The 15,719-nt window shown below is 26.9% G+C and overlaps 1 protein-coding gene across 1 annotated transcript; it reads left to right on the top strand.

Moving 5' to 3' along the window:
• The first annotated feature begins 7,415 nt into the window (after positions 1 to 7,415).
• On the top strand, positions 7,416 to 14,858 carry LOC126898418 (DEP domain-containing protein 1B-like). The gene is made up of 9 exons (XM_050672412.1): positions 7,416 to 7,650; positions 7,913 to 8,184; positions 9,338 to 9,559; positions 11,520 to 11,677; positions 12,009 to 12,785; positions 12,909 to 13,042; positions 13,554 to 13,742; positions 13,970 to 14,122; positions 14,559 to 14,858. The coding sequence occupies exons 1-9, from the start codon at positions 7,588 to 7,590 to the stop codon at positions 14,673 to 14,675; spliced, it is 2,085 nt and encodes a 694-aa protein (XP_050528369.1). The 5' UTR covers positions 7,416 to 7,587; the 3' UTR covers positions 14,676 to 14,858.
• Positions 14,859 to 15,719: the final 861 nt, after the last annotated feature.

Raw genomic sequence — 15,719 nt, 5'->3', positions numbered from 1 at the left:
CAAGTACAATGACAATAAATATATAATAAACATCGTTGAAGTAAGATACAAGTATGTTACAATAATAGTATTAATTAAGTACATAATATTAAATTTAATTTACCAAAAAAGAAAGGTGATTTAATGATTTGCATTAGGCTACTAAATCAGTGTTTTAAGGAATACAAATCATTCATAATAAACAAATCAAATTTTAATTTATTGCACTCTCTGGCTATTCGATCAACAGGGTCATTAAAACGGTAAGATGTTCGATGAAAAGGGATTTCAAATGTGGGACAAGAACGCGAATGAAATTTAGGAACATGAAATATGGATTGTAATAGTTCTGGACAGGATATAACACCATTTACTAATTTAGAAAGAAAGCAGACGTCTATATATTTTCGCCTGTTAACAAGGGAATCTAAGTTAAGGGAAGCCTGTATAGAATTAAGTGATATTGACTTGAAAGGGTTATTAATAGAATTCATACGTCTCTTATATGCGATTAAACGTAAAAATCTTCTTTGTACACGCTCAAGCGATTCTATCAATCCAAGTTGTAAAGGATTCCAAATAATTGAGTAATATTCCAACGTAGGTCTAACTAAAGAAGTATACAACGTTTTTAGACACTGTTCGTTCTTGAATTCTTTGGTATTCCTAATTAAGAACCCTAGAGTTCTTAGGGACTTCACAAAGATATGATCAATGTGTGGCTAAAATGATAAGTTGGTTTTAAAAACTACCCCAAGATCTCTAATGGTACTAATATCCTCAATTTGATTATCAAAGAGATGATAGTCATTAATTAATTTCGTTCTTGAACGGGAAAAAGACATTTTGAAACATTTTGTGATGTTCAGTTTTAACCCATTTGAGTGGCACTAATCACAAAATCTGTTTGAATTTTATACTGATCAATAATTGTAATAACATTTGCATAAATTTTGAGATCATCAGCAAATAGTTGGTACTTACAGTATTTAAGCATCACCTATGTCCAGAATAAATAATGCAAACAACAGTGGTGATAAATGCCCCCCTTGAGGAACACCTGAAGGCACTGGTGTTTTATTTGATAAAAAACCATTAATTTTCACCTGTTCGAATCTATTCTCTAAGTGAGAACTAAACCAAGTTAAAAATTAATCAGTTATTCCATACGTTTTTAATTTTTCGATCAGCACTGAATGGTTTAGCGAATCGAAAGCCTTGCTGAAATCTGTGTAAATAACGTCCGTCTGAATTCCGGATTCCATAGAATTTACCAAGAAATTATAAAAATAGAAAAGATTAGTTTCCACTGATCGCCCTTTCCTAAAACCATACTGGTTATTATCTAAAATGGTTTTGAATGAAAATGTTAATACTTTTGTCACTAATTTATTTAACAATTTAGGTAAAGTTGATTGTTTTGCAATCGGTCTGTAATTTATTATCAAACTTTTGTTACCAGACTTAAAAATAGATGTAATAAAACTAATTTTCCATTGGGAGGGGAGAGTGCCAACAATTAAAGAACGATTAAATAATCTACATATGGGAACAGATAACAAGAAGATACATGACCGTAGTAAAATATTTGGGATACCATCCGGACCCGCGCACGGTTTAAATCTAAAAAATTAATGGTTTCAAAGATCTCACTAACAGTGAATTTAATATATGGTTGTGGATTCATTTTTTTGTAAAATAAACCGAACTGAAAATTTAGATTAGTGACCTCAGGACCACCCGTTGATGACTTGTCCTCAAGTACCATAGTAAGTGGTATGCATTTAAATTTAATTGGATTTTTTGTAAATAACGTAAGTTACATAATTTGGATTCTTGTTTGCATAAATTACGTAATCGCGAAATTTCATTATAGATATGCAGATTTTTTGTAATTTTAACTCTTTATGTAATCGTTTTTGTTGTCTATTAAATATTTTAATTCTCTACTATACCATTGAGGGTACTGGTTTTTATGTTTATAGACTTTAGGGATAAAAAAGTTAATTGCATTATGAATGACTGAATAGAAATTAGTTATGGTGACTGAAAAATCTAACGACTCATTTAATAAAGAATCTCAGTCAATGTTCTTTAAGTAAGCATTAATTGACTCATAATTAGCGTGTCGAAAATTAAATTCCAAGGACGGGGATGGTGATATAAGAGAGGAAACGAAATTTGGACCATTTATTTGAAGTGGAGGATGGGCAATATCAACAGAAACTAATGGAAATGAACCTTTTGATACTTCTAAAGTATTTTTATTATTTCTATAATTTGGTATAAAATTGTGTTGAAAAAACTGCTCATATGCAATAGTCTCAGCAAGAACCTTTGATTTATCAGAGGAATGACCAGATAATATAGCGTGATTTTGATTAGACCATTTTATTCCAGGTAAATTAAAATCTCCAACTATTATAAAAGTGTAGTCTGAAAAGATTACCCTTAAGTTCTCTATTTTGGCGCAATGGCATTTATAACATCAACAGAACTATTTGGAGGGATATAGATAGCTATAATAATAATTTTAAAATTATTTGATTTAAATGAAACGGCTAAGCATTCTAGAGACATATTATGTAAGATAAGAGCATTAGGGCAAAAACGATTTGAATAGCTATAAGGACACCACCTCTTTTAGAACTATCACTATTCAGATCATTTCGATCATTACGAAACACAGAATAGTCAGGCAAACCAATTTCATTACTATCGATATCATTTGTTAATCACGTTTCTGTTAGAATAAAATAATCGTAATGGTTTAAGGAAGCCAAGTTAACACGAACTTTATATTGCTATGTTTATAATGCTATAACTAATTGAAAAGTGTATCGATCAATACAATTTTTTTATGAGAAATAATATTGATATCCCTCTTTCATTCGACATACTTTTTTTTAAAATAACACCATTTCCCTTTACATATTTATATATTATTCATATATTACACTAAAAAATCAAAGAACTTGTAATCAGGATAGAAATAAGGAAATAGGAGATCATGTAGCTTTTGGAATAATCCACCAATTTTTTAAAATTGTATACTACCTATAGATGAAATGGATGAAAGTACTAGAGAAATACAAGGAGAGAGGCCGTAGTACATGTTGTTTGCTGACGATATAGTGTTAATAGGAGAAATTAGAGAGGAAAATAATCAAAGGCTAGAGGTATCGATATCAGCTCTTGAAGAAAAGGGTTTAAGAATAAGTAAGAGTAAAACAGACTATATAAAGTACGAGTTTGATAAAGGAGAACACGAGGTAGGTGAAATGAGAAGACCAGTGACAATAGGCGAGGACGTGATTGGAGAGGTGGAAAGTTTTAAGTATTTAGGATCAGTTGTGCAAAAGAGCGGTGGTATTGACGAGGATGTAAGACATAGGATTAATTGCAGGTGGTTGAAGTGGAGAGAAGCGTCTGGTGTCTTATGCGATAAAAGAATATCAATGAGGCCAAAAGGTAAATTCTATAAAACTGAAATAAGGCCAGCTATGATGTATGGTTCAGAGTGTTGGGCGGTTGATAAGAAAGTAGAGCAGAAAATGAGTGAAGCAGAGATGAGAATGCTTAGATTAATGAGAGGAGTGACTAGAGAAGATAGGATAAGGAACGAGCATATAAGAGGGAGTATAGGTTCAATCGTGGATAAGATGAGAGAAAATGGACTTAGATGGTCTGGTGATGTTAAGTGGAAGTTTAGAATAAAGGTGTCTGACCTCAAGTAGTTGGGATTAAGGCGAGGAAGAAGAAGAAGAAAAACGTCTAAAATCGAAACTTTGGGCTATCATATAATCGTGTTTAATTTGTGAGCGTGTATTTGATCCATAAATTAATATATTTAGTTTCCATCGAAATAGCGTAGCCAGCGTATACACCGTTCTGGACACAAACAATCACTATTATCTAATCTCTATTGGATCGTCTGGAATAATCCCTGTTGAGCGTTACATTTCATATTTCGTGTGTATGACATATGTGAAACGTAACGACGTTTATTAGCGTTTATCCAACATGGTATCTATTACATTCGATGTGCAATGTTATCAATATTATTTGTTTTTAAATCTCAACGAAATAGAATAATTAGCATTTGTCTGAAATTGTGTTCGAGTCAATAAAAACAATAATCTATGTATAAAAAATGGTTTAGTAAAATTTTTTATATAAGCTAAATTATATCAACTCATCATAAAATTTTCGTATACGATCACATAAATTTATTATTATTATTTCTCATTAATACACCCTTAATTAGTTTTAATGTTTCATTAATAAGCCCTTAATTCATTTTAATTTTTCATTAATAAACCCTTAATTTATTATTATTTTTCATTAATACACCTTAATCTCTTATTATATCCAAAGAAAGGGACAGGATTTGATAAGATCCGACTGAGCTTTGGTGAATGAATTATTTTAACTCATTCGAGATATTTTCAAAATGGCGAATATACATACCGAAATTGTAAAGGTGTAATTATTCCCATTCCAAAGAAGACATCAGCTATAAAGTGTAAACAATATCAAACAATTCGATTGCTCTCGCTTGTCTCAAAGATTCTTACAAAAATTATCTATAAGATAACACGGCCGCCGGGGATTGACGGCCGGTTATAGAAAGTGTACCGGAAATCATGTGAAAAAAAGAGGCACGGTACGGGATTAGAACCCGCGACCCAAGGCGTCGTAGAGACAAACCTTACCACTAGGCCACCGTGCACTTATGATTCAGATCCCGATACACTTTCATTTAGGTTGATAACGTGATGTGCGGCTGAGGGAAACACGGTACCGTGTCAATGAGAATGGAAAAGAAGATAGAAGAAATATTATTATTAAATCAATTCGGATTTAGAAAAAATATGATTACGAGTGAAGCGATATTAGCTTTAAGATTAATAGCAGAAAAAAGAATACGGAAAGATAAGTAGACGTTTATTGCTTATGTTGACATTGAGAAGGCATTTAATAATGTCAACTAGAAAATAATGTTAAAAATGCTGAAAAGAGCAACCATGGTAAGAAATAGTAATCATACAAATGAGTCATATTCCTAAAGAGTCCAAAATAAAGAAAGAAGTTAGACTTTTTTACCTTTAATATTTAATGCCTACATTCAAGAGGCCATTAGTATTAATCATCGCTAATTCTTAATTCATTATAAATTTTCATTAAAACTCCTTAATTCATTATAATTTTTCAATTAAGCCCCCTAAGTTCATTTTTATTCCCCCCTTAATTCATTTAAAAATGTATTTTTATTCCCCCTTAATTCATTTATAAATATTTTATTCTCCCTTAATTCATTTTTAAATATTTTTTATTCCCCCTTAATTCATTTAAAAATATTTTTATACCCCCTTAATTCATTTTTAAATATTTTTATTCTTCCTTAATTCATTATATATATTTTATATACACCCTTAGTTCATTTAAACTTATAGCGAACGAGTCGGCGTACATGATATTAATTAATTTTCACATATTTATATATTTTTATTTCGATTTTATTTTAAATATTAGTTTTCTCCAAATAGGCGTTTAAAATATGCGTATAGATTTAAAATGCATGCAAAATCCGCGATTTTTTAGTAATTTTTGTGGTTTTCGAATTAAATTATTTTTATATTTTTTAGTTTTTAATATATTTTTAATTTTCATTAAAATAAATACTATAGAATTTTTATATAATACATAATTTTGTATGTCATTGATAATTATTATTATATTATTTATTTATTTAAACACCCGCATTGAAATATAGGCTCATATCACAATTTTCGTGAAAATCAGTATGGATTTTTCTTTGCCGCATAATCGCATGAAAGTTTTATAGTTTGTACAATCCATGTAATGCTTTTTGCACTTCATTATTTCAAAACTCAACTGCGATTGGGACGAACATTTAAAATACCGTACTGTAAAACGTTACAAGAATTCTCACTTTCTGTAGATGAAGATCAAAAAGAGAGATGGAGGGATGCTATTGAATGCGATATGAGGACAGCTGATGTGAGCGTAGATGATGTTGGAGATCGTGTCAAGTGGAAGTTTAGAATAAGGGTGACCGAACCCAAGAAGTTGGGATTAAGGCGAGGAAGAAGAAGAATAAGAAGAGTTTGGGGAATGAATGAATGATTAAATGAATACTATGAAAAGGGGCAAAGCAACAAAAAAGCCGAAGGCAGACAAAAGTACAACGAATTTATGAGTGGTGTGGACCGTAAAGACCAAATCATAAGGTACTATCCTTTTGGATAGGAAAACACTAAGGTGTTATGCTAAAGTCGCGTTACATATCTTTCATGTAATGATGTTTGTTCATCAACTATGTAAGAAGCAGCCTGGAATTCGAAACATCACATTGATAGACTACAGGGATTCTGTGATCAATAAACTCATATATAACCATCGGCCAAAAATCGCAAAACTCAGAACTACATTTAATTTCTTCAGTTCCGAGAAACATGAAAAATGGGCCGATTAAGAAAATGTGTGTAATTTGAACCAAAAACCAAAAAAAAGAGTGGAAATAAAAAATTTCTGCGACGAATGTACAGATAAGCAAGAATTATACTTAAATACGTGTTTCAAATTATACGTTCATTATTTAGTTTTTCAATTTTTTACGAAACGTTTCTATTTCCAGTTATTTACGAGTATAGTAAGTTGTCGATCTATTATTATTCTATATTTTAAAATAAACTGAAATAAATTATGTAATACGTTCTAACCATGTGAAAGTTTGTCAATATATTATTTATCATAATGGCGTGTAGACGTAGAAAAACAAATACGAAAATTGTCGATTACCGCATACGAAAAGAATGATGTTCTCTGATGCTGATGTCGTTTTTTTTTCTGTTAAAATAGAACATTGGTAAAAATAAGTTTAAATATATGTAAAGTAGTAGAATAAATAGAACATTTAAGACCAAAAAAAATTTCCGCGTAAGATGGTCGTAAAATTCGAACACATGTCGCAGTCAATGTGTTAATACCAATCAAAAAAAATTCAAAGAAACTTGAGCTGCAGAGCCTTTTTTTTTAGCATAATCCTACAATAGTTATTTATGCTGCCATCTATTACATAGTGAATAGCGAGAGATACAGTCAGGTGGTTCGTCAATGGCCACAATATGTGCAATCGTTATTGTGTCCGTAAGAGGATCGTATGGGAAGTTTGTACACCTTGCTTAACGGTTTTGGATTTCGAGTTCAAATAATGTACTAAATATCAGTCTTCATTCTTATCTATTCGGTGCTCATACTATTGTACAATTGATAAATGTACAACATAGTCATAATTGAAGGAGAAATACCCCTTACTACGCTGGAGGGCGCTGTATTTCATAGTTATCATTATTATTTTGTAATAATATTTATATTAACGGTTAAATATTTCTAACAAGTGTAATGTAATTATTTTGAATTTTTAATGTTTTTTTTGGCCAGTATTTGTAATCGTGATCTGTTTGTATTTTTTTTAAATTTTTTTTATTTGACATTTTTAGATAAATATGATAATAATGGAAACTTTTTGGAATTCTAAGTAACGTTTTAATTATTTAATTTTTTTGTATTGTATCAACCATCATGGCTGAACGATCCAACCTTCCAAATATAACTTCGTGTTCTCAATTTCGTGCTACAGAAACTGTAAGTAGAAATAATTATTTAATTACACTCTATTTTCTTTTCATTCTATTTAAAAAACCAACATTGAAATATTTAAAAAAGTAAACTTATGAAACCAGTTAAAATTTTCTTAGAAATATATTTTCTTTACAACTAATTAAACTTTTTATCTTTAAAACCTTAAAAAAATTTTTTGCCATACTATTAAATGTGTATTATTAAATAAACTATTCAATTTAAAATTTATTTCTATTATAACTTCATATTTTTGTCTTTTACATAGTGGCAAAAGTTAGTTGAACATTTTAGATGCAGTATGCCATTAAAATCCCATAGATACCAGCTTTGGTTTAAAGAAAACTGTTTTACTGGATGTGAAGCAGTTGATTGGATGTACAATGAAGGTTCTGCTGGAAAGTTGCAAAATTTATTCAATAAAGAAATAACACGTCAACAAATTATTACTTTATTGCAAAAGTTTTATGAAGCAGAAATTTTTAAAGCTGTTAATCCTAATTTAAATAGATTTAAAGATAGATCAGATTTGACACATCGGTGANATTTTAGTGCTCAGATTTTCAAAAAAAATTTTATCAACGAAAGTACTTTGTCACCAGACTCCGGGAAAATTATTGGCAAAGTTCGGAAAATTTTTGCGTTTTAAAATTTCAACTATTTTTGAGAAAAACACTCGCTAACACTAGTGTTTTATGACTTAAAGTTTGAAAATTTAATCGAACCCGCCCAAATTCATTCTGTTAATTTCTCACTATTTTACGAGCTTTTTTTTTAAGTCCACACGCATGGTTTCAATATGAGCATCGACTCATTTCTGCGCATATGTTCATTCTGAACCTTAATTTGTGTAATATGTATTTTTATTAGTACACTATTTTGCATTTACAAACAGCCCTATATTTTATTAAGGAATGTTATATGTTATATATAAATTTGAAGACGCTTATAATTACATAAGTTTGTACATTATATGGTGTATGAGTCTATGAGTTAATCATTTAAATTGGGATTCATCTATGACAACTATGCTGTTTAACGTCAAATACAATTACCAATATTTTTATCAAAATTAAATTTTTACATAATCTCACGTATAATAACTTGATCAATTTTTTTGTAATTATTCTATAATATAAACACAATTATTATAATTAGAATATTAATAATTTTTGTGTATTTAAGGGAAATATAGGCTCCTCTTGAACCAGCACTATCAATATTTTTTAGGCAACTTCTAAGAAATAAGGACCTACTGTCCTTTTTTTTTTATTATTACTTTTATTTTTAGCAAAAAAATTGTTCCTTATCCTATCTTCTCTAGTCACTCCTCTCATTCATCTAAGCATTCTCATCTCTGCTTCACTCATTTTCTGCTCTACTTTCTTATCAACCGCCCAACACTCTGAACCATACATCATAGCTAGCCTTATTTCAGTCTTATAAAATTTACCTTTTGGCCTCATTGATATTCTTTTATCGCATAAGACACCAGATGCTTCTCTCCACTTCAACCACCCGCAATTAAACCTATGTCTTACATCCTCGTCAATACCATCGCTCTTTTGCACAACTGATCCTAAATACTTAAAACTTTCCACCTCTCCAATCACGTCCGTAATGTATAATATCTTTTTAAATTAAAAACTAAAAATAAGTTTTTAATTTAAACTTTTTTTTTATATATATATAGATTTATTGTACCAAAAAATAGCATGAAAAGTATAAGTAAAGGTTCAGTACTCTCTTCATTAAACTTATTCCTTATGAATAAGCCACAATCGTTGTCTCCTCAACCTATAAAGAGAGATAAAGTTATGTCTAATCATAGAATGAAATCCTATTCTATGGAAAATGTTGCAATGAATACTTATTTGAGTGAAAATAATAAAATTGCAAATTATGTGATAAACAAGTAAGTAAATTATAATCCAACTAAATTAAATATTAATAATACAAATAATTTTTGTTTTTATAAAATTAATATACTGTATATATAACATTAATAGTATCATTATAATTAATAAAAAAATGTTATATTAAATTTAATCTCCATGCAAAAATGTATATTGATGGTGTTTTGCAAAAAGGGTATATACTACCTAAAATAAAAAATAATTAAATAAAAATATAGTGAATTATTCTCTGTATAGTAGTTATAAGAAATTTAAATGCCCTAAAGAAAAAAAATATTATGAAAATGTTTAAAGAATGTTTATAATTGGAATTATTAGTAATTTTTTTGAGTAAACGAACTAATTTTAAATTATCACATTTTACCAATTAAAAATTAAATTTGTATTATTATAATTATATTAAAGATAATTAATGAGAATGTCATATCATTGACTAAATATAAATTATCAGTAGTCATATGGTCTTCTATTTAATAATATTTTGAAGCATTGTTTTATCAATAAGATTTAGAAGTGAAAACATTTAACATTTAGAATATTAAATAATCATAGATATTTATAATAAATAATCGGAAAATCTGTAATGACTAAAAGACAAATACCACATAAAATAAATTTAGACAAAAAGCCATTCAATTATACATTTGGTAAAAAAAAGCACATACCACACTACCACCACTTTGAATTAAAATAATTTAAATTCACGCATGTTTATTTATTAGAATGGTATATATTAAAAATTATCAATATGTTTACTATCTGTTGGTATACCAGAGATTTACTGATTTTAATGGCATCCTTTTTGAAAATTATTTTGTTCCTCCTGAACAATTTCAATTAAATAGTATATGTCGAATAAAGATATATACTACATAAACAAAACACCATCAATATCTATTGAACAAGAGGATTCTTTCTTTAATCTGAACTACTTTTATCTTAAGTATAGTATTATGATTGGTTGTGAAACAGATTCCTAGCAGACCATTTCTCCAATGCCCAATTTTTCGAATGGACCATTTCTGTCAATTTTTGTTATTTAATTTTATTAAGATAATAAAGGTAGGGCAACTATTACAAAGCTTATAATAGGACATACACACTTAACTCTTTTATCTTAATCAGTAAGGATTCCAGACCAAATTGCAATACATCCATATATCAATTGAACACATCATAACCTATTGCCCAAAGAGACAAATGAACGCACAGTATTCAAGATTTTCACTAACACTTAAAGTAGCACTGATGAGGACAGTTCAAATTGTAATCTAATAGCAAAAAATAAAATTTCTTTGATAGCAAATTGTGGTTCTGTTAGTTTAAACTGACCTTCATATTTTCTGTATACATTATATGTATACAAGTAAATGTATCTATTTAGCACGTTTATTTATTTTAAATTGCAGCAACAAAGTACTAGTGTATTATTGGTATTGTCAAAGAGTTAGTTTACAATGTTCTGCATATAATATAACAAATACGGCAGAATAGGTAATCGTTTTGTTTCTCCAGGAAACAAAATATTAGAGAAATAACTTGTCAGAATTGTGGCTCTGGGAATGTATCCCAAAATCGTTATAATTAATTATATTTTTTTAATTTACAATTGAAATATTAATAATTACTAACAAAATTTAAGAATTTTTTTCCAATTTCTATTTCATTTGTAATTTATTCTTGAAATGACAAAAATATACTAATTGTCAGGATTTCAATTCTCTACAGACTTCAAGATTGAAAAAAATTAATCAAGTAAAAAATTAATTTTTACTGAGATTTGAATATATCATAAGGTAAACTGATGACTTTAAAAAAAAAATTGAATAACAGCCACCTAATTATAAATAATATACATCTGAGACTTAGATTACTATATTTACCAATTTTACACAGTTTAGTTGAAATATATTTGTAAACAATTAGCTACAATAAATGTTTTCATTTTTATATTTACAGTTTATCTATGATTCTAAAAAGTTTTAACATGGATGACTTCTTGAACATTGAAAATATAAATAAACAATGGATTATTTTAAATATTTATAATCCTCAGAAAAACGAAGAGGGATTATTTCCTCACTGGGTTAAAACAGCAATGGACAGTTTAGTTAATGGTACACATTTTTATAAATAAATGATTGAATACATTTTAATCAAAAGCATTAAGATAGATTAAAAATAAATTTTAAGACTATTGCTGGAGATATAGTAAATGTTAAAAAAAAAAATTATTGCTTTTGATTTCTAAGAAAATTTTAATAAAAGTTTGCTTTTTCAATTGATTACTTAAATTATTATAATAATAATCTATCAAAAAATAATTTCTTTTGATTAAATCAAATATATGTCTGATATATACTCTCCAAATGAATTTCCTCTTTTAGAATTGTTTTTATTACTAAAAATGTGTAACTACAAAAATTATTAATCTTAATTTAATTACAGATTTGGATAAAGAAGATTGTGCATATCCTGGATTTAAAGCTGATGTTTACTCAGTAATAAAAGATTATTTTTTGAATTCTGAAGAACCTATTATTCCAATTACGTTTTATGAGTTATTTATATCAATTTTAGTAATAGTAGAAAGACATGATCATATATGTGGTAAAAAATCAAAATCATCTGAAAATTGTAACCTGAAATATAATTCTTCAACAACTTCTACTACAGAATCAGAGTATTTAAGAAATCTTAGTAAAAGTGAAAAGAGTTTTGATAATTCTATTTACTATAATTTAATGTCTATGTCTATAAGTAGTTGTAGTAGCGCTTCTTTTTATGAGTCATGTGAAGTTGAACAAAGTAATATGGAACATAAACCATTAAATAATATTCAAAAATTGTCAAAACCAAAACTATATAGGACTACAAGTTCACCAGAAATATCTTCAAAAACACGATCTTATTATGATCGAATAAAAAAAAGGAGACTGGGACGTACTACATCTAATAATTCAGTTAGCACAAAGAAAAATAGTGAATTAGATAAAGGAGTTTTCTCTGACAACTATGGGTTTGCTAATGAATCTGTTGATCTCAATAAAAGAATTCTAACTTCTTCTTCCGGATATGTAAATTTTGCGTTGTTCCAATCTGAAGAAATTAATCATGATAATATTAATGGGATAAATTTAGATATGGCTGTATCATCTATTCAAAATTTAGTTGATAACTCCATTATTGATAGTAAAATAAATTCTACTTACAAATTATTCAATGGTGTGAAGTAAATTATTTAATATACATATTTTTAAATTTATTTAAATAAATTTATTTTTACTTTTTAGAAATTATGTAAAATGATCATTAATTTATCTTAAATTATTAAAAAAAAAATTTTAGGTCTCAATGATAAATCCATACATTTAGGAATTGTACTTTATCGGTTACTATGTCTTTGCCTTCCACCATTAAATAGAGCAAAATTACAGTTATTTCTTAAGTTTATTTCAAATTTATCAACTAAATATTCAAAAGTAAGTTATTCAAAGTTTTTACAAATGTGTATTTTTAATACTTAAATAATATTTGTTGTTTTAATATTTAATTTCTTTATTCAAAATTGAATGGTTAGTGCATTTATAGAGAATTTAGTTTGATAATAAAATTTGATCAAAAAAATATAAGATACTTTAAATTTTTTTTTGCCTAATTAACACTTGTAGGCATGTATTTAACTAAGACTAAATTAAACCTCATAAGTTTCTGAGGACTGTAAAGCCTATAAAAATACATAGGGTCACACTTAAAACGCAATTTTTTTACCCAAAATTTTATAAAATATGTTTGTTAATTAGATGACAATTAAAATAAAATTTAAAAAATTTTTCGCTGTATTATTTGTTATGTAAAAAAATGATAATTTAAAAACAAATATTTAGGTATGCAAACATATTTTTTTTAATTATATTTTTGTTAAAACTAGTATTTTTAAAAAAATACATTTTCATATGATATTATTAAGTGCTTATATAAATTTATTTTTAGGTCTCAGAAAAATTGTGCTCTACTGTTCTTAGACAAAATGTAGATCAATTTGATTATGATTGCTTAGCTTCCGATGTTGTAATGTTTTTAATACATAATCATGAAACAATATTTTTACCAATAAACACAAATAAAATACTATCAGAAAAATTTAATTTTCGAAATAGTGAAGATGAGAATTTTTACAGTGTAAGCGATTAGTAATATTTATTTGCATTTAATGATAAGTTACAAATCTCATAAAATACCTATCATATTGATGAATGATTAAGGTTAATAATTTTCATTTTATTGGAAAAATTGAATTCATTTTTCAATAAATGTGTTAATTTTTATCTTTATCTATTCATTAATGAGCTAATTTTATACTTCATTAAACTTAATATTGTTATTTTATTATTATCTATGTATTATAGGATAATTTAATGCATTACTGTCAACGAATATCTGACCAAGAATTTGAACAACACAGGAGCAAAGAATCTAAAGATGCTCTAATTGAATTATTAGATCAAATCATTAATTGTTCTACTATGACAACAAAAGAAAAAAATAAACGTTTAAAAATGGTAAATCTTTTATTCTTAAAATTATTTAAAAAAATGAATTTAATAAGTTTTATTTAGAAAAGTAATTTAACCATAAATGTCTGACACATTAAAAAAAAAAAAATTATAAACATTAAGTGTTTATAAGTTTTATTTGTAAATTTTTTATTTTATCAAAATATTAAAATTAATTATGAAACAAAAATTACCAAATAGCAGCGATTCCTTTTGTAACAATAATCTCTAACTTATCTCAAAGATTAAATTTACAGCTCATTTTTTTTAGCCTTGTTTGGTAATTATTTTCATTAAACAAAAATAACTAGATAGTTTTTATTTTATATGCGCAGGAAGTATTTTTTCATTATTTGAATAAAGCTTTAAGGTTTTACACTATAAAAATATGTACTAAACATATAATTATGATAGATATTATTATTATACGTTTAAATTTTAGTTTCAAAAGTTATACCCTGATGTCTATGAAATGAGGTTTATACTACAAGATGACAAAAAAAAGAATTTGATTCATTCCATTCAAAGCAGAAACTTCATTAAAAATCTAAGAATATAGTTTTTCTAGGATTTCATAATATTTTAGTGTTAAAATTTTTTTTTTTTTGTATGTATATATATAACAAAGGTGCTATTTAAACAAAATTCATTTTTTGTAATACTTATTAACTTGTATTTATTTGTAATGAAACTTTTTATAAAATATCTTGATTGCAAATAAAGTGCAAACATTGTAATTAAATTATTAGTATGATTTTATTATACGTCAATTATTCATAGAATATATATTTCTCTGCTTCTAAATCAAAAAAAGTTCTATAGTGACTTTTGAGGGAATATTGACTTACTACTCTACCAATTTTTAATCTGAAAAAATAACCTCTAAATTATCTTTATTGTGCTTTTTGTGTAAAAATATGAGTAAATTAAGATTTCTCTTTCTACGTGCTCTTTGAATTAACCTCAAACTTTCTTGCTTTATAAAAATACAGATTTTATTATGCATAGAGGTTTTGTTATTTTTTTCTTTGTAATTTCAAGCTAAAAAAATTAAAAACTACAATATTGTAATAATAAGTTTGAGAAAATAACAAAAAGTTACATTGGAATTATTTTAATTTTTGAGACTTATAACTTTAAATTATAAATAAGAATAATAATTCTCAATAGTCTTACACAATTGCATTCTATGGAGAGAAAAATGGTTAACCCCATTAAGTATAATTGTCTATGAACCTCTTTTTCTTAAACCCCCTGGTCTCATAATAGACCTATGAACAATTCTAGATTATTAACGGCCATAGTTTTAAAGTTAACAGTGCAACCAACATCAAAANGTCTCATAATAGACCTATGAACAATTCTAGATTATTAACGGCCATAGTTTTAAAGTTAACAGTGCAACCAACATCAAAATATGCAGAAAAAAACGTTTGTTATCACTAATTTTTTTCTTTCAAATCCGTTTTTAAAATTTAAAATAAATTGCACTGTAAATCAATATTAAGTTTGATAACAAAATAATCGATTAAAAATGATTTTGGAAAAAAAAAGTGGGACTGAATAGATTAATAATAGCAATAAATATTTAAAGTATAAAAAT

This window comes from Daktulosphaira vitifoliae, unplaced genomic scaffold (assembly GCF_025091365.1).
Source record: "Daktulosphaira vitifoliae isolate Bord-2020 unplaced genomic scaffold, ASM2509136v1 Scaffold_2, whole genome shotgun sequence".
Classification (NCBI taxonomy): Eukaryota; Metazoa; Arthropoda; class Insecta; order Hemiptera; family Phylloxeridae; genus Daktulosphaira; species Daktulosphaira vitifoliae.
The sequence above is the reverse complement of the archived record's forward strand: the minus strand, read 5'-3'. Positions and strand labels throughout refer to the sequence as shown.